The sequence below is a fragment of the Chiloscyllium plagiosum genome, unplaced genomic scaffold (genome assembly GCF_037043375.1).
Source record: "Chiloscyllium plagiosum isolate Xiang-an unplaced genomic scaffold, Cpla_swu_hap1 HiC_scaffold_2, whole genome shotgun sequence".
NCBI classification, from domain to species: Eukaryota; Metazoa; Chordata; class Chondrichthyes; order Orectolobiformes; family Hemiscylliidae; genus Chiloscyllium; species Chiloscyllium plagiosum.
This window is the reverse complement of record NW_028270140.1, coordinates 86,582,980-86,602,742: the sequence shown is the minus strand read 5'-3', so window position 1 is coordinate 86,602,742 and position 19,763 is coordinate 86,582,980. Positions and strand designations below refer to the sequence as shown.

The 19,763-nt window shown below is 41.3% G+C and overlaps 1 protein-coding gene across 3 annotated transcripts in view; it reads right to left on the bottom strand.

Annotated features, from left to right (window-relative positions):
• Window positions 1-2,255: 2,255 nt before the first annotated feature.
• The window catches only part of dtwd2 (DTW motif tRNA-uridine aminocarboxypropyltransferase 2), a 116,817-nt gene continuing 99,309 nt past the window's right edge, over window positions 2,256-19,763 (bottom strand). The window contains exons 5-7 of one of the 3 annotated variants that reach the window (XM_087998370.1): window positions 9,950-10,078; window positions 8,385-8,508; window positions 2,256-2,458 (exon numbers count right to left, since the gene is read on the bottom strand). In XM_087998370.1, coding sequence (XP_087854496.1) covers window positions 2,427-2,458; window positions 8,385-8,508; window positions 9,950-10,078 — 285 coding nt within the window. In that variant the 3' untranslated portion in view covers window positions 2,256-2,426. Of the gene's footprint in view, window positions 2,459-5,888; window positions 8,509-9,949; window positions 10,079-19,763 lie in introns of those variants that run through there. The other 2 variants (XM_087998377.1, XM_043711426.2) reach the window with 2 other exon arrangements.

Below are 19,763 nucleotides of genomic sequence, written 5' to 3'. Positions count from 1 at the left end.
AATTTATGGCAATGATGGCAAGAGGTAATGGCAGCACTTTTGAAATTTATTTCCTCCTAGTCTGATTTTTAATCACAATGTTGCATCTATGTCAAGGATCTTTTTTGGTGTTGACTCAAAATCTTAAAGCTATTCATTCATTCCAGCTAGTACTGCCTTAATTGTCAAGATATTGTGCAAGACTATGAAGAACATTACCAAAATCCTTAACCATATTCTCATTTTTTTTTTGTCCAATGATTGCAATAATGATTTGCAAAAAACTTTTAATTCATTCATTGCAATTATCCCTTCCAGGTCGCTCACTGATAGCAGTTTGTTCACTACTGCTTTATAATTTTGTAATTTTGTAATTTTTATTCCACCTTTACTAGAGTTGTCTTGGTGGCTGTTAATTTCAGCTTTCCATTGGGAAGTAATAAGCTTAGTTGCAATTCGTGACTTTTCTGTGAATGTAAAACTGGAACCAGGTGCAAGAGCAGTACAGATTGGCCAGTGTGATCATATTTATAGACACAGACTCATGATTATTAATTGATAGCTGCTAAATAATGGCCTAGAGGTATTATCACTGGACTGCTAATTTAGGGAGTCAGGTAATGTTCTGTGGACCTGGGTTCAAATCCCACCACAGCAGATGATGGAATTTGAGTTCATTTTTAAAAAAAAAATCTGGAAATAAGGGTCTAATGATGACCATGAGTTGATTGTCCAAAAAATCCATCTGGTTCACTAATGTCCTTTGGGGCGGCACGGTAGCACAGTGGTTAGCACTTCTGCCTCAGCGCCAGAGACCCAGGTTCAATTCCCACCTCGGGCAACTGTCTGTGTGGAGTTTGCATGTTCTCTGCGTGGGTGTGCTCCGGTTTCCTCCCACAATCACAAAGATGTGCAGGTTAGGTGAATTGGCTATGCTAAATTGCCTGTAGTGTTAGATGTAGGGAAATGGGTCTGGGTGGGTTGCTCTTCGCAGGGTTGGTGTGGACTTGTTGGGCTGAAGGGCCTGTTTCCACACTGTAAGTAATCTAATCTGATTCAAATAAATAAGCAATTTTTACACACACTAATAGTTTAAAAAAAAACCATATTCCATAGTATTGGTGGAGGGAGTCATGAGAATAAGGTAGGGTGTGATTTAACCCGATGCATTCTGGTTAGTGGATTAGTGGGAGCATTGGAGCGAGTAACCAGTGTGGAAGTGCTAATTTGTAGATTTACAGTCAATTTTTATAAACTTCATGTTCTAAGTGAGAAAAATTGTGACTTATGGAATTCAAAGTGACAATGCTTATAATTCTTTGAACTTTGCATCATATGCAGACAGGGTGTTTAAGAAGGCATTTAGCATGCTTGCCTTCATTGCTCAGACCCTTGAGTACAGGCGTTGGTACAACATATTAAGGGTCTACAGGACGTTGGTGAGACTTCTTCAGGAGTACTGTGTCCAGTTTTGATCACCTTTCTACAGGAGGGATATTATTAGGCTGGAGATGATTCAGAAAAGATTTTCCAGGATGTTGCCAGGAATGGAGGGTTTGAGTTATAAGAAGAGTCTGGATAGGCTAGGACTTCTTTCACTGGAGCAGAGGAAGATGAGGGGTGACCTTATGGAGGTTTATAAAATCATGAGGATATAGATAAGGTGTATTTTCCCTAGGGTAGGAGATTTCGAGACCAGAAGACATATTTTTAAGGTGAGAGGAGAAATATTTTTAAAAGACATGAGGGTCAACCTTTTTACACAGTGAGTGGTTCATTTGTGAAAAGAACCTCCAGAAGACTGGTAGATGTGGGTACAGTTATAACATTTAAAAGACATTAGTAAGAAATATTTGGAGGGATATGGGCCAAGTGCAGGCAGGTGGGACTAATTTAGTTTGGGATTGTGGGTTGGCATGGACTGGTTGGACTGTTTCCTTGCTGTATGACTCTACAACTCTATATCTAAGGTCATTCACCTTGAGTGTAAGGCTAAAGTGAAGCATATGAATTGTAGGTATGAATCCTGTTCGATATATTCGGTAGATATGTGGTGAATTACATAGAAAATAGAAGTAGGAGTAGGCCATACAGTTCTACGGAAATACTCAACAGGTCAGGCAGCATCAGCAGAGATGATAAGAGTTAACATTTTATGTCAATGGGTTTCCATCAACTTTGAAAAAAGATAGAAATGAAATGTATTTTGAGCAGTGAAAGGAGGCGGGGGCAGCTAGAACAATAAAGGTATGTGAATACAACGGAGGAAGCCAATATTAAATAATAAAAGGTTTAATGGTATAACATTCAATTATGTGGTCAGGGGTATAGAGAAGAAATGAAATATAGGGTATTGGATCGGATCATTCAGTTGTTCGAGGTAGTCAGAGTCAGAATTCTTTTTTCATAGAGATTGAACGGTTGAAGGTCAGGCACTCCACCATCTGTCATGGCTCAGTCTTGTTTGGGCTGTTTTCTCCTGGATTGACAGAGAGAGATGAAAATGTTAGTGCTGGTGCTGGCTCGGGAAAAGAGAGTGAGTCGGCAATGCAGAGACATATAGTAACCGGAGTAAGTTGGAATTGGCAGGTGAGATTAAGGGCAGATATTGCATGCAGTGTTTTACCTGAAAGAGGTAAAACACAAGTCTTGGTGAAAGGTGGGTGCAGTAGTAGAGATATGGTGTGAGGAAGCAAACCACCATTTTTGGGACTTAGCCTAGTGAAGTGGAAAAGGTCATTGACCTTCTTCTTCCACTGCTGGGCATTCCTCCAGAAAGTGGAGACTGCATTGACCAGGTAGGCAACCGTGCACCAGACTGGCAGGGCTAGATGTCATGGCTCCTCTGAAGGCCCTGGGGAAGAGGACAGCTTCTGACTGCATCATTATACTATGCCCACTAGGTGCTCTAATTGCATCTCTGCAAAGTGGAACACCAATCTGCTATTGCCTGCCTTGTTCTGTGCAAACATCATAAACTATGTAGCTCAGCTCCAGACTGACACTGTTTGACGGGGTGCACAATGGCCTTTTAAAATCAGGGAACCAATGAGTGGGAGAATTGGGCTAGCATCAGACAAGATGGGTGCTATGGCATGGTAGGTAATTAACAAGGTGACTTTGGGGGGATAGCATGAGAAAATCTCGCTAGGCCTTGTGGACAGAAACCTTTCAGGAAACTTGATTAAAATGACACAGTCAAAATATTGTAAAAGTCAGTCTATGTGCCTATGACAAAGGTAATCTATTCGTCCTCATCCTTCCTGTAGTCTTTGATAGAACGTGATGGCTGCAGATGCTGGAGATCAGAGCTGAAAATGTGTTGATGGAAAAGCGCAGCAGGTCAGGCAGCATCCAAGGAACAGGAGAATCGACATTTCGGGCATAAGCCCAGGGCTTATGCCCGAAACGTCGATTCTCCTGTTCCTTGGATGCTGCCTGACCTGCTGCGCTTTTCCATCAACACATTTTCAGCTGTAGTCTTTGATATGCTTGACCAAACCATCCTCTTCTATCTACCTTCTACTATTACTCAGCTTAGTGGCACAGACTTTAACTTTCATATTATTGTCTTTCTAAACAGTCTGAGAAACACCTAAATCAAGCGAGTTTTGAGAAGATTTGTAGCTCAGGTTGAGATTTTGGATGTAAAGGTTCATTTCCAGATGTTTTGTCATCCTACTAGGTAAAATCTTCATTGGGCCTCAGATGAAGCACTGCTGATAATTCCTGCTTTCTATTTATATGTTTAGGTTTCCTACCTGCAAACAAAGGATGCTTGACAGTCATTCGAAGAGACTACATTAAAAAAGCGAACACACTACTTGCAGATACCAACACTTGCCAACAAGTGGCGATAGACCTGACCTCACAACTAGAGAACCGAATCACAGCCCTACTCAAAAAACTTCAGAAATCTAGAGAAATAAATAAGACCGACTTCCAAAAAATGAAACCAGATGGATCCAACACACCACGCTTCTACAGATTACCCAAAATTCACAAATTAGGAGCCCCCCCCCCCCTCAGATCCATAGTCTCGCTACCTGGAACACCAACTTACAGATTGGCCAAGGAGCTACACCAAAGACTAAAACACTCAGTAGAAAACTCATGCCACTCCATCCAAGAATCCCTGAAGACCAAAGACACCAAGATAGAAGAGGATGAAATAATGGTCTCCTTTGATGTAACAGCTCTGTTTATATCAATCAACATTAACCTGGCCAAGGAAACACTGACTACACTATTAGAAGACCCAAAGACACATACACCACTAACTTCATCAACAAGGACAGATCAATCAAGCTAGTGGACCTATGCCTTACCACCCACTTCACCTTCTACAACAAAACCTACAGACAAACCAACGGAACACCCATGGGATCTCCGATATCAGGGTTCTTAGCAGAGGCAATAATGCAGAGACATGAACAAACAGCTCTGCCAACCATCCAACCCATGCTTTGGGTCCGCTACGTGGATGACACCTTTGTCATCACTAAACAAACCAAATTAGAGGAAACCTTCAAGACAATCAATAATACCCTTATTGGCATAATATTGACTAAAGAGGAGGAAAACAACAAACTGCCATTCCTAGATGTTGCAGTTGAGTGAACAGCCAATGGGGAACTTCAAACCAGCATCTACAGGAAAACAACACATACGGACCAAATACTTAACTACAGAAGCAATCATCTCAACATCCACAAACGAAGCTGCATCAGAACATTATTTCAACAAGCGAACACACACTGCAGCACAGAGGAACTACACAGAGCAGAGGAAAATCACCTATACCGTGTATTCAAAAAGAATGGGTACCCAATGATCACAATCCGCCGATTCCTCAGCAACAAACCCAAACAAGCAGACAAAACACATCCAGAAACCCTAGCCACTCTCCCCTACATCAAAGACATCTCAGTAATGACTGCCAGACTACTCAGACCCCTTGGCATCATGGTAGCCCGCAAATACACTAAAACAGCAGCTAATGAGCTTGAAAGATAACAAACAAAACTAATGTCATTTACAAAATACCATGCAAGGACTGTAACAAACACTACATTGGACAAACAGGCTGAAAACTAGCCACCAGGATATATGAAAACCAACTAGCCACAAAAAGACATGACCCTCTCTCATTAGTATCCTTACATACAGATAAAGAAGGACACCACTTTGACTGGGACAACACATCCATCCTAGGACAAGCCAAATAAAGACATGCATGAGAATTCCTAGAAGCATGGCATTCCAACCGGAACTCGATCAACAAACACATCGAGTTAGAGCCCATCTACCACTCTTTGAGAAAAGGAACAGGAAGTGACTTCACCACAGAAATGACTTCACCACAGGAAATAACATCACCAACCCAAAGAAACCCAAGCATACAAATAGAAAGCAGGAATTATCAGCAGTGCTTCGCCTGAAGCCCACTGAAGATGTTGCCTAGTAGGGTAACGAAATGTCTGGAAATGAACCTTCAAGCTCAGTGTGCAAACCTACATCCAACACCTAAATCAACTTTTCTTCCTACTCCCAAACTTTAAACTTTTTTTTTTAGTGATTAATCCTTGGTCCCTTCCCATTTCTCATCTATACATTTCCCCCCACCAATATCATCTGAAAACACGGTGTCAGTTTTTGCAGGTAAAGTTGCAAACTCCATGTCTTTCAACCACTCCAGATTGCTTGTCCAACATTGAATACTGGATGAGCAGAAACTTCCTCCAACCAGTTGTTGGAAGATGAAAGTCATTGTTTTCAATTTCTTCAGTTGCAAACTCTGTTCCCCAGCCCACCAAATGCACCACTCTCCCTAAACACTGTCTGAGGCTAAATTGGATTGTTTGCAATCCTGGTGCCATAATTAGTACAGAAAACATTATATAATGTACACAAATACAGAGCCAAATTGTGTTTTGAAAGGCTTCTCTGCAACAGTTCTTTATTAAAAATAGATTTAAAAAATTAAATGGTACATCTTCCACTTCCGTTGTTGGATGTCAACATTGACAGCAAAGAAATCTGCAACTGATACTTTCATTTTTTAAAATCGAAATCACCAGTCCATTATAGAACACAAATATTTTTTAAAATCTGCTCAAACAAAGCAAATAAAAAAGTTCTTTACACAGATGTGATTAAATAAATTCACAGTCACCACAAGTTTGTCATTTATTTCCCATATTTCTTTGAAATATCCATGCACTGCACTTTCATCGGTTAACAACCTGGATTTCACATTTGTTCTCAGGTTGCTACCAATGGCAGTTCTGGCACTTACTAGCAAAGTGACCTGGACAATTGAACACATGGTTTTCTTCCCAATCAGAATCCCTTAAAGTGTCTTGTAGCAGGCTTGATATCAACAAATGACAGTAAACTGTAGCTGGAAATCCAGCCCAACAGTTGTTTCATTCTTAGTAAGATCACTTTCAATACTTTGCTTATGAAAGCTGATGATATAACTAAGATCCATTTTCATCATGTACTATTTACCAGTTGCAGTGGCTTGAAAACTATATTGAAATGGATTCTTTATTCCAGCTGAGGATGAGTTTAACACAATAAAATGCAAAGCAATGCAGCAAAGGCAGTGATGAAACTGAGCAGATTCTTTATTCAGATCTTTTTCTTTCCAATTCCAAAATCTAAGCTTTAAAGCTTACATGATTGAAGATCCATTAAGAACTGGAGGCAGCCATTCACATTCCTGATGAAGGGCTTATGTCCGAAATGTCGACTCTCCTGCCCCTTGGATGCTGTCTGATGTGCTGTGCTTTTCCTGCGCCACACTTTTTGACTCTGATCTCCAGCATCTGCAGTCCTCACTTTCTCCTGATTCATGTCCTCCAACTAGTATCAGTTGTAGACTAAAACATCCCCCAATAACTGCAGATCAGCTAAAAAAAACCCTCCCCCAGTGCAAATAAATAAATACATGAAGCTTATCTTTAATTTTCCTTTTTACTCCATTCTAACCATTGAAGTACCAGCTTCACTCTAGCATGCTACTCCAGAAGACATCCAGATATACTAATTTGAATGCACAATCTTTACATTGACTTTTGATTGCTCTTTCCTTCTATTTTCATTGATAAATACTGAGCTATAAACTTTACATGTGAACTGAACAACACAGTAACGCACCAGGATTTTCTTTCTACAAACTGAAATGTAAATGAAACAACAGCACCTTCATTATAATCCAGGTCTCTGAAAATACATGGTACCAATTAATTGTCATAACTGGCATGCAGTGAACCAATAACCCCCACACCTGATACTGCCAAAGTATCTGTGACAATGCCCGGGCATGGAGAAGCCATCTGTCAGAAAAGGGTGCTGAGAAGAAGGGTTTGAAACACAGCCCTGCACAACAGCTAGAGAAAGTCCTACTGTCATTAACACAGTCAGTTTCTTAACAGCTCCCTTCAGAAGAGGGTCAGTCACATCAAGATTTAAGTCCAGTTGAGAACCAAGTACTAGGTGTGACTTTCCTCAGCAACCTCTGATAGACCAACCTCTTCAGTTTAGGTTGCAATTGGCCAGTTTCATCCAAGAAAACAGTGTGATATGTGTAAACAGGATAGGGAAATATCCTGACTAGAAAAGATTCTCCATCCAACCCCAATTACCAGGAATCAGGTTTGATGCATAAGAAAGTTAAGGCACAAACAGGAGCTAAAAAGTGCACTCTGAGCTGCTATGGAAATTTAGTATTTCCACGCAAGAAGCAAATGTTGAAATCACACTTATAACTGTCCAGTATTGTCTTTTGCTAAGTGATAATTTAAGTGAATGAACTAGCTAAAATCATCCTGGCTGAAGACATCCAGGTAATCTTGATTGAGATAAGCCTGGGTAAAATTTCTAATTCTTGTCCAAAGGAGAGAGAAAGTCTCAAGTGAGGCTAACACAAACATGTTAGATAAATATACTTTTCATTACCATGTTACTGAATTGTAGAATTTTAAACAAGATCTCAGAAAATAAAAGAATAGCTTCAACCCTCTAAAAGGATGACTTTCCTCAGAACGTCTGTCATTATGTTTCATTACAGCCAATTCAATTTTCATAAAAATCTCATTCATGCACATAATCAAGACTCCTGCCAATTTCTGGCATAATTATTGCAGTTTAGCAGTGGAAGCACTGAGGAAACTTGCCCACAAAGTGTATGCTAAGATTGAAACAATAATAGCAAACAACAAGAAATCAGATGTCAGATAATTGACAACAGTCCAAATGAAAATTCAATGATAGAAGATAAGGAATTCATAGAAAATGTCACAAGAAAATTTCTGTTCACAAAAATAACTATCTTAAAATTATACTTGTCCCCTATACTTTGACATTGTTCACTAAACGTTCCATTCTATTAAGTTTACGTTTATTCTTTGGCATTGATTTTGCATACAATCCATTCTTGATCAGATGTTCCTTGCTGTGATGGATCTGAGCTCCATGCTGAAGCTGGAATGAACACAAAGCTTGAAGGGGACGCAGAATAACCTGTAGATTTAAAACAAGAAACTAGATTGAAAATTTAGAAGCAATCGTTCTTCATTGATTTCATTAATAGAGATATTTTCCTTGTAGTATTATGGCTTAAGTTAGATATCACAAGCTTCCCATGGTTAAACTACTAGATAAAAGAGAAAAGGTAACTATCAAGACTCAGAAGGGGTCCTAAGCAGTTCATGTATCCTTCATCGCTTTGACGTGTTAGTTTTCACATTTATGCTGACAACATCCAGCCATACCTTAATACCACCCTCTTGATTTTCCCACTTTGGGAAAATTAAAGTCATTGATTTTGGTCTTCACTCCAAACTGAACCTCCTAGCTACCAATCTAATTTTCTCCCTGGCAAATGCCTGAAATTAAACCAGGCCATATGTCATCTGGGTGTCACATTTAATTCCAAGATTAGTTATATACCATTTGTACCACCCCTAAGAATACTTACTTTTACATTCACAACATTGTCCAAATTCATCTTTTTCTCAGTTCATCCACAGATGAAACCTTCCTTTCTTTACTTCTGGACTGACTGTTCCAATGCACTCCTGGCTGGCACCCCACATTCCACTGTGCATAAACCTAAAGTGATTCAAAGCTCTGTTTCCGGTGTCTTAACACTCCAAGTCATATACCCCTCCCACATCTGTGTCTGCTGACCTACTCTAGTTCCTAGTTAAGCAAAATCTTTACTTTAAAATATTCATCCTTGTTTTCAAGTCCCTCTATGGCCTTGCTCCTTCCTATTCTTTTGTCCACAGTATTCTGGGATGTCTGCACTTGTCTAATTCTGGTCTCTTGTGCATTCCAATTTTAAGTGCTCCACTACTAATGGCTGTGCCTTCAGTGGCTTGGGATCCAAGGTCTAGGATTTCCTCCATCTCACTGTCTCTATAACTTTTCTGCAAGATTGTCTGTAAACCACAACAAAGCTTTTTGTCAGCTAACCCATTATCAATTGATCTAGCTTGGTGCCATAGTCTGGTCTCCTATGTAGTCCTGTGTTTTGTTTTCTGAAATCACCTGTGAGGTTTCTTCACAGTATGATGGAAATATGTTATAACTCAGTGGCTGGTAGTCAGCAGTAATGTGGAGCTGAGGATGGGGTACATAGGGATAGAGAAAGATGATGAGGCTTGCTACTGATCTGACATTAATGGCAGATGACCAAAATTCAGACAAAATAAAAGAATGCATACTTAATGAACATATATTTCAAAGTTTTCTCCCCCCTTCCAAAAATATTAAAAGCTTTCAAAACATTTGCAGAGTTTAGAGGTAGAGCAGAGAGATATAACTTAAGCTCAAATCAATATAATCGCTAATGCAATAAAGGTTTCCAATCAAATAACTTTTTTTCCTATCAATATAATTTTACAATTTACAACTTAAAACAAGTTGCCTGAAATTGTGTCAGCTTCTGACTTCTTACCTCATGAATACAATGATTCTTTTCAGCTACTGACAGTGCAAAAGCTGCACACTCCAATGTAGAGAGACATGTATTTGTTGGCTGAGTTCGAATTATGTATTGGCTCGATAAACTGGTTTGGAGTTGAACCTAAAAACAGACAGAGTTACAAAGCTATATTTTCTTTGAACTAGTTACTTGCTCATAAGGAAGACAAATATGGGTCAGCAAAATGCAATAACATATGCTAGTAGAGCCATGCCACAGTAGAGAAAGGTGCTGACTGGTGTAATACTAAACCATGTAGATAGATTCAAGAATGTTTACAGCACAAAGGAAGCCATTAGACCCATTATGCCAATGCCAATTGACAAAGCTTGATCCTATTTTCCAGCTTCTGGCCAAAAGCCCTTGAAGCTACAGAAACAATGGAAATACAACTGAACATCTAAATGCTGTTTAAAATGTTACAAGATTTTCTTACTCAATCACTTTTTCAGGTAGAGAGGAACCTTGATGGGCAGGCACTATTTCATTTGGATAATCGATTATTTGGTTAATTGATTCAATGCCTCTCTTCTGGGGCTCGGAGTTTCCTGAAGTTTCCTTTTTCCTCGCTCTCGCCGCCTTGCCCCTCTCTCTGTCTCAGGGTTTGCTTCTGAGCAGACACGCACTTGGGCGTAAGGGATCTGCAGCATTGCCGAAGCCTTCCCGGCCGTCAACAACCCCACCCCCACCCCACGCAACACACCGCATACAGAACTTCATCCCCCAACCCCATCTGATCCCGCCCCCCCCATTCGACCTCACTCCGCTCCACCACATCCACCTCTGCCCCATCCCCACCCACTATCTGCGCCACCTCCCCCTGTCTGTCCCCCAAACCTGCCACCCGTCCACCCCCATCCTGCCTCCAGGGCAGCCAGACAAGACACCAACAGTAAGACTGCTGCTGCCTTTGGGGAGCGAGTCTCCAAACAGCGCACGCGCACACACATGCACATAATTCTTTACTGCAACTTTTTGTCAAGTTCCACCTTTGCCCTGTACAGGACATTGTTAGAGAGATTATCTGCGCAAGAGGGGTTTAGGGTACACTCCTGTGTAGAACCCCAGGGGAAGTATGTGGGAGAGAGAGAGAGTGAGAGAGAGGGCAGGTGGTCAGTCACTTGGAGACAGTGCCTGGGCTCCCATCGATGTCCAGGGTTATTCTCGGCAGCATTTCAGTAAACCGAGTTAGTTTAATAATTGGAAACAAAAGGCGCAATCAGTGTTGGAAATACCTCTTTGATGTAACGTTTCTATCGGGACCTAGATATCTCCTTCGGATAATCCAATATTCGGTTCATTGATATTTAGATAATCGAGGTTCCTCTGTATTGAGCTTTAGACTCCTATCACCCTGTCAGCGAGAAAGATTCTCAACTCTACTCTTAGTAGCCCTCTACGAATGGAAAAAGTACCTTTCTATCCACATCCTTCATAATCTTATACATTTTTATCAGGTCTTTCTCAACCTTCGCTGCTCCAAGGAAAACAACTCCAGGTTATTCAAAAAACCGAAAGTACTGCAGATGCCGGAAATCAGAAACGAAAGCAGATATTGTTGGAAAAGCTCAGTGAGTGTGGCAGCATCTATGCAAAGAAATCAGAATGAACATTTCCGGCCCAGTGACCCTTCTTCAGAGCTGATGGTAGATAGGAAAAGGATGGTTTTTATAGAAGATGGGGAGAGGGGGTTCGAGTAAACGATAGGTGGAGATAAAGTCCAAAGAGAAAGTTGGACAGACAAAGTAGTAGATAAAGACCAAGATATGAGAATGAATAGCTGCTAATGGGGACTATTAGTAGCTGAGAATGGGTTGTGTCTGGTAGCAGCCCATGTGACGACAAGACCTGGATACAGTCAGAGAGGTCACGAGGTTTCCAGGGAGCAATGGACCTTGTCGGCATATGTGAGTATATGGTTTAAATTTCTTTTAGTTCCAGTTTTTCTTCAGTTCATAGACCCAATTGGAGAGGTCACGAGGTCACATATTTGGGTGGCTGCTTTATCTGAAACACTACTCGGGTAGTGTTTCCCAACCATCATCCTCCTCTAACTAAATAAAAAAGGTCTGTGCTTCGGTTGGTAAGGTAACAAGTGTTTTCTTTCATGTTTCATTTGTTTTTTTTCTCCGACAGTCTATTTGGGAATTTAGAATAGTGAGAATGGAGGTTAGGGCAGTTGAATGTTCCTCCTGCAATATGTCCGAGCTAAGGGTCACCTCTAGTGTCCCTGCAGACTGCAACTGTGGAAAGTGCACCCAACTCCAGCTCCTCAAGAACAGTGTTAAGGAACTGGAGCTGGGTGAACTTTGGGTCATTCAGGAGGCGTAGGGGGTTATTGAGAGGATTTACAGGAAGGTAGTTACTCCACAGCCAGGTGAAAAGGTAGATAGGTTACCATCAGTGAACTGGCAGACAGTGTAGGGATCTCCTGTGGTGGTTCCCCTCAATAACAAGTATACCGTTTTGAATACTGTTGGGGAATACGACTTACCAGGGGTAAGCAATGGGGCCCAGGTCTCTGGCAGAGTCTGTCCCTGTTGCTCAGAGGAGAAGGAGGAAGAGGAGCAAAGCTTTAGTCACTGGGGACTCCATTGTTAGGGGGAGAGATAGGATGTCATGTGGGAACAAGAGAGACTCACGATTGGTGTGTTGCCTCCCAGGTGCCGGGATTAGTGATGCCTTTGATCATGTTTTCGGGATCCTTGGAGGGGGAGGGGAGCAGCCCCAATTCGTGGTCCACATAAGCACCAACAACATAGATCCCCATCTCTCTTCCTGCCTAAGGCAGACATTGAGGGAGCTAGGGTGGGTGCTGAGAGCTAGAACAAACAAAGTTGTTGTCTCTGGTTTGTTGCCCGTGCCACGTGCTGGTGGAGGAACAGGGGGATAGTGGAGCTGAACACGTGATGGCAGGGATAGTGTAGGAGGGTGGGTTTTGGATTCTTGGATAATTAGAACTCTTTTTGGGGAAGGAGTGAACCTCTACAAATAGGATGGTCTTCACCTGAACCAGAGGGGTACCAATATCCTGAGGGGGGTGGGAGGAGATTTGCTAATCCTCTTTGGGGGGGGGGGGGGGAGGGGTGAGGTTTATACTAATGCAGCTGAGGGATGGAAACCTGAATTGTAGTTCCAGTGTACAGGAATTTCAGGGTAGTGAGGTCAGGGATAGGGTTACAAGGTCACGAGGGGGCACCGGCAATCAGGGTGCTGGTATGTGTATATTTCAATGCCAGGAGCATCCAGAGTAAGGTGGGTGCAGCATGGATTGGTACCTGGGATTTCGATGTTGTGGCCATTTCAGAGATATGGCTAGATTAGGGATAGGAATGGTTGTTGCAGATTCCAGGATTAAGATGTTTCAGCAAGAACAGAGAAAATGGTAAAAGAGACAGGGGTTGGCACTGTTAATCAAGGATAGTATTACAGCAGCTGAGATAACGTTTGGGAACTCATTCACTGGGGTAGTTTGGGCTGAGGTTAGAAATAGGAAAGGAGAGGTCACCCTTTTGGGAGTTTTCCATAAGTCTCCGAATTGTTCCAGGGATGTAGAGGAAAGGATAGCGAAGATGAGTCTCCATAGGAGTGAGAGTAACAGAATAGTTGATGTGGGGGACTTTAACTTCCCCAATATTGACTGGGAATACTATAGTTCAAGTAGTTTAGATGTGTCAGTTTTTGTTCAATGTTGACAGGAAGGTTTTCTGACACAGTATGTAGACAGGCCAACAAGGGGCGATGCCATATTGGATTCGGCACTGGGGAATGAACCCTGCCAGGTGTTAGATTTGGAGGTAGGTGAGCACTTTGGCGATAGTAACTATAATTTGGCTTTGTTTACAATAGCAATGGGCAGGGATAGATATATACTGCAGGGAAAGAGATATAACTGGGGGAAAGGTAATTATGATGCGATTAGGCAATATTTAGGATGCATATGATGGGGAAGGAAACTACAGGGGATGGACACACTGGAAATGTGGCGCTTATTCAAGGAACAGCTACTGCAGGTTCTTGGTAAGTTTGTACCTAACAGGCAGGGAGGTAGCTGTCGATAGAGGGAATCATGATTTACTAAAGAAGTTGAAAATCTTGTCAAGAGAAAGGAGGCGGCTTATGTGAGGATGAGGCGTTACGGCTCAGTTTGGAGGCTTGAGATTATAAGTTAGTCAGAAAAGATCTAAAGAGAGGGCGAAGAAGAGTCAGGAAGGGACATGAGAAGTTGTTGGCGGATCGGATCAAGGAAAAACCCCCAAGGCCTTCTATAGGTATGTCAGGAATAAAAGAATGACTAGAGTAAGATTAGGGCCAATCAAAGATAGTAGTGGAAAGTTGTGTGTGGAATTTGAGGACATAGGGGAAGTGCTTAATGAATACTTTTTGTCAGTATTCACATTGGAAAAGGGCAATGTCAGTGAGAATACAGAGATACAGGCTACAAGACTAGGTGGGATTGAGGTTGACAAAGAGGAGGTTTTAGCAATTTTGGAAGATCTGAATACAGATAAGACCCCGGGCCGGATGGGATTTACTGGTGGATTCTCTGGGAAGCCAAGGAGGAGATTGCAGAGCCTTTGATCTTTATGTCACCATTGTAGACAGGAGTAATGCCAGAATACTGGAGGATAGCAAATGTTGTTCGCTTGTTTAAGGAGGGAAGTTGGGACAACTCTGGTAATTACAGGCCAGTGAGCCTTATCTCAGTTGTGGGTAAGGTGTTGGAAAAGGATTTATAATCATCTGGAAAGGAGTAATTTGATTAGGGATAGTCAACATGGTTTTATGAAGGGTAGGTTATGCCTCACTAACCTTATTGATTTCTATAAGAAGGTGACAAAATAGGTGGATCAAGGTAAGGTTGTTGATGTGGTGCAGTAAGGCGTTTGATAGGATTCCACACGGCAGACCATTGTACAAAATAACGAGTTGTGGGTATAGGGGCGATTTAGCGGCTTGGATTGGAAATTGGCTAGATGAAAGAAGACAGAGGGTGGTGATTCTCGGGAAATGTTCGTCCTGGAGCTCAGTTACCAGTGGTGTGCCGCGAGGATCTGTTTTAGGGCTACTGCTGCTTGTCATTTTTATAAATGATCTGGAGGTGGGTTAGAAGGATGGGTTAGTAAATTTGCAGATGACACTAAGGTAGGCAGAGTTGTGGATAGTGCCGAAGGATGTTGTGGGTTACAGAGGAACATAGATAAAATGTAGAGCTGGGCTGAGAAGTGGCAAACGGTGTTTAATGTGGAAATCTTTCTGCATAGCTAAAAACATCAGGTAAGGGGAAGAATCTTGGTGTTAAGAAGTTGAAGGCTGTACTGTACCTTTAAGAGAGAGTGAATGCTGTTCCGAACTGAGAGATTACAAGCACCTGTGTGATATGATTAGATGGCAGTCTCAGAGTACTGGAAAATTGAAATATGTAACATTTGGCTGTGAAATGGATATGTGAATTGGTTGATGCTTTGACAACAATTCAAATCTAACCAGTTTAAATTATGCCCTAGGACACTAAAACCCAATCGAGTTTGAACGTATTGTTATGCCAAAATTGAACCAATGAGACGATCCAAAGTTAGAGATAGAGAAATGCAGGCATTTTTTCAAATTAGACAGAGCAACTGCCAAGAAATTAGGAAACATTCTCTGTCAAAGGTACCTTTTCATCTGAAACGTATTCGTAGTAAGGAGAGAAGACGACCCAGGGAGATCTTCAGCTGGTACAAGAAAGACACCGAAGACAACAGTTGCTGTATGGTTTTGAAATTAAGTTGCTGTAATTTTAATAAGTGTCTTATTGGAATAGCATATTTGAGAATGTGGTGCTTGAAATGCACTGCAAGTTAGACAGCATCTAAGGAGCAGGAGAATCGATGTTTCGGGCACAAGCCCTTCATCAGGATGAAGCCTGATCTCAACTCTGATCTCCAGCATCTGCAGTCCTCACTTTCTCCTGGAACATCATATTGTTATAGAGTTGGAGGCTGGTAATAAACAGTTAAGAGAAAGGGGGGATTAGACTTGTGAGTAACTGTTGTTTAATGTTCACTTTTAGAGTTAAAGAATACATTGATATATTTTATTTAAATAGTGGAATTTGGGAGTTCCCTGTCACTCATATTTTAACAGATTACAAGGCGAGGTGAGCTTTTCTGGGTGTTGTTTTCAGACATGTATCCAATCGTGGATGGTTTTTATACAGTTCCAGCAACAACCTCCTAGCTCTTGTATTCTACACCTTAGCTAAAATAAAATAAAGGCAAGTATCCCCCTTATGCCTTTGTGACCATCTTATTACCTGCCCTGCTACCTTCAAGCATCTTCGGAGAAACAGGAAGTCCCTCTGACTTCAGTACTTTCCATGGACCATCTATTCATTATGTAATTTCTTGGTTTGTTAGTGTTCCCAAATGTATCACTTCACCCTTGACTGGGTTGAATTCCATTTGTGACCGCTTTACCCAGCTGACCAGTTCATTGATTTCTGCCTGCAAATTTACAGCTATCATCATCACTATTTACCACCTTAACAATTTTTAAGTCATCTGTAAACTTCTTGAACCAAACTCCTACATTAATGTACAAATCATTAATGTACAATACAAATAGCCAAGGCCCCAACACTTAGCCCTAAGGAACCTCACTGGAAACAGACTTCCAGTCACAGATACAGCTCTCAACCATCACCATGTGCTTTCTGCAACCAAAGTGCCACTTCACCTTGGGTCCCAGTGGCTCTTACTTTCTTGACCAATCTATCATGAGGGGCCTTAGAAAAAATCTTGCTAAAGGCCCCCATGTCAACATCTGTTGACTATGCCAAAATTGGAGAACTGCTTCACAGAGTAGTCAAACATCAGCTGACACAGTCATATTCACAGAATCATATTTCACAGATAACATTTCAGATACCATCCAGGGGTATGTCCTGTCTCACCCATAGACAAACCCACCAGACATGTTGGCACAGTAATATACAGTTAGGAAGGAGTTGCCCTTGCAACATTGACTCTGGACCCCATTAGATCTCATAGTGTCAGGTCAAACATAAGAAACGAAGCCTCTTATTGATTACCATCTACCACTCCCTCTTTGACTAAAGAATCAGTTCTTATTCAGGTTGAGAATTACATGGATAATGCACTTGGGTGGCAAGGACATAGAATTTACTCTGGGTGGAAGACGTCAATGTCCATCTGCAGCAGGTGGTGAGGGAAACAAGGGAACAAAACATACTTGATCTCATCCTCACCAATCTGGAAGGGGAAGGGTTTTCATAAATTTGATTAATGCGTAAAATTATTCTCTTACTGTTACCTTGCAGTAAACCCACAAATAGCTTCCTTCATTAACTGCCATCAGGCCAAAGTAACATCTGCTGACCACATAAGTGAGCAATGTAATATATGGACTTCAGTGCTATTGTGATGCAGGCTATACACTCCAATGACTAGTGGACTGTATCAAAAAAAAAATCCCGTTGACCATTTGTAGCAGGCAGATTGTTATCAACCAGCCCATGCTCGCAAGCCCCGGGACACTACGTGAACCATTAAATGTAATTCTGCTGTTGAACATTTACCAAGTAATCTACATTATGCGAGAATTATGGAGAAAATGGATTTAAGATCATAAATTGGACTCACAGTGTGATACATTTGTGCTTGCTAGAATATTAACACATAGGGTCTTGTCTTAGAAGGCTAAGAGGAATTTGTATATCATGGCATTTTATAATTTAAAAGGCAGAGTAATAGAGACTCTCTGATACATTCCGACAATAACATACTGAAAATCAGACCTGCTTAATTTGTGAACTAAGATTAACAGTTTACTGTCCCTGCTGCATCGCCATGCGATAGATCACCCAACCAAACACCCTCTTCTCATGTTGTCCAAATTGGTGTGACCTTTTTTTCATGTTTGTTTCTTGCATCCTAATCCTGATGAGTGCAAGTACTTGTCTCCTTTAAGCAACCTTTAAGATCTGTATTATCATAAGACCTAGAGAAATAGCAACAGGAAAAGATCATTTGGCTCCTCAAGTCTACTTCACCATTAAGTGGGATCATGGCTCATCCAATATTTGTCATATCTACTTTCTTGCATTTTCCTCAAAACCCTCGATTATCCTCCTGATCAAGAACCTATCTTAGCTTAATATACACAAGGACTCTGCCCCCACAGCTCTCTAGGCAAGGAGTTCCAAGGACACTCATTCCTGTGGAGAGATGAAATTCCTTCTCATCTTGTCTTAAATTGGCACTCTCCATTTTGAGGCTATGTCCTCTGGTCCAAGCCTCTCCCATGAGAGGAAAAACCGTCTCAGCATTTACCCTTTAAGGCTCCTTAAGAAATCTCAGGGAGCATTCGACTCCTGATGAAGGGCTTATGCCCAAAACGTCAATTCTCCTGCTCCTCAGATGTTGCCTGACCTGCTGTGCTTTTCCAGCACCACACTCTCGACTCTGATCTCCAGCATCTGCAGTCCTCACTTTCTCCTTCTTTAAGAAATCTAAACATTTCAATGAGATCATCTATCATTCTTCTAAACTCCAGGGAGTGGAGTCCCAACCTGTCAATGTTTGCTCATAAGACAATCCCTCTATAAGACCATAAGACATAGGACTGGAAGCAAGGCCATCCAGCCCATCAAATATACCAGGGATCATCCTAGTGAACCTTCTCTGAAGTGCCACCCATGAAACAATATCTTTCATTAAATATGAGGACCAATATTACTCATAGTGGTCCAGATGTGGTCTCACCAATACTTGTACAATTGCAGTAAGACTTCCGTAGTCTTATACTCCAACCACTTTGAAATAAGGGCCAATACTTCATCAGCCTTCCTGATTACTTGACGCACCTGAGTCCTAACTTTCTGTGCTTTGTACATAAGTACTCCAAAGTACATTTGTGTTGCTTCTTTCTGCAATTTTTCTCCATTTAAATAATAGTCTGTTCACTTGTACTCCCTTCCAAAATGAGTGACTAACTTCCCATTTTTCCACACTGTACTCCAGTTGCCAACTTTATGTCCACTTTCTTTACCTATCAGTGTCACCTGTTACAGAAACAGAAATTTCTGGAAAAACGCAGCAGGTCTGGCAGTATTTGTGAAGAGAAAGCAGTGTTAATGTTTCAGGTCCAGTGACCCTTCTTCAGTGTCTCTTTGTAAATGATTTGCATCTCTCTCACAACTTGCCTTTCCACCTATTTTAGTATCATCTGCAAATTTGGCTACAGTACATTTGCTTCCTTCTCCAAGTCATTAATATATATTGTAAACAGTTGCAGTCCCAGCACTGATCCTGTGGAATTTCACTGGTCACACATCACCAACATGAGAAAGAACCTCTTTTACCCAACTGTTTCCTGCCGTGAACCAGTTCTCTCTCCAACTGAATTTATTACCTCCAGCACATGTGCTCTTATATTTTGACTTAACTTTTTGAAGAATCTTGTTGAATACCTTTAGGAAGTCCAAATATAACACATCTACTGGTTGCCCTCTATCCAATCTAGTTGAGACTTCCTCAAAAATCTTTAATAAATTAATCAGACACAAATTCCCTTTCATGAAGCCATGCTGATTCTGCTTGATTAGATTACAGTGTTCCAAATGTCCTACTAATGCTTCCTTAATAATTGATTCCAATACTCTTTGAATAGAGGTATCACATTAGCAGTTTTACAGTCCTCTGGTACTTCTCTGGAATCAACTATCTCTATAGCTATCCTGGGATACAAGCTATCAAGGCCAAGAGATGTATCTGCCATTAGC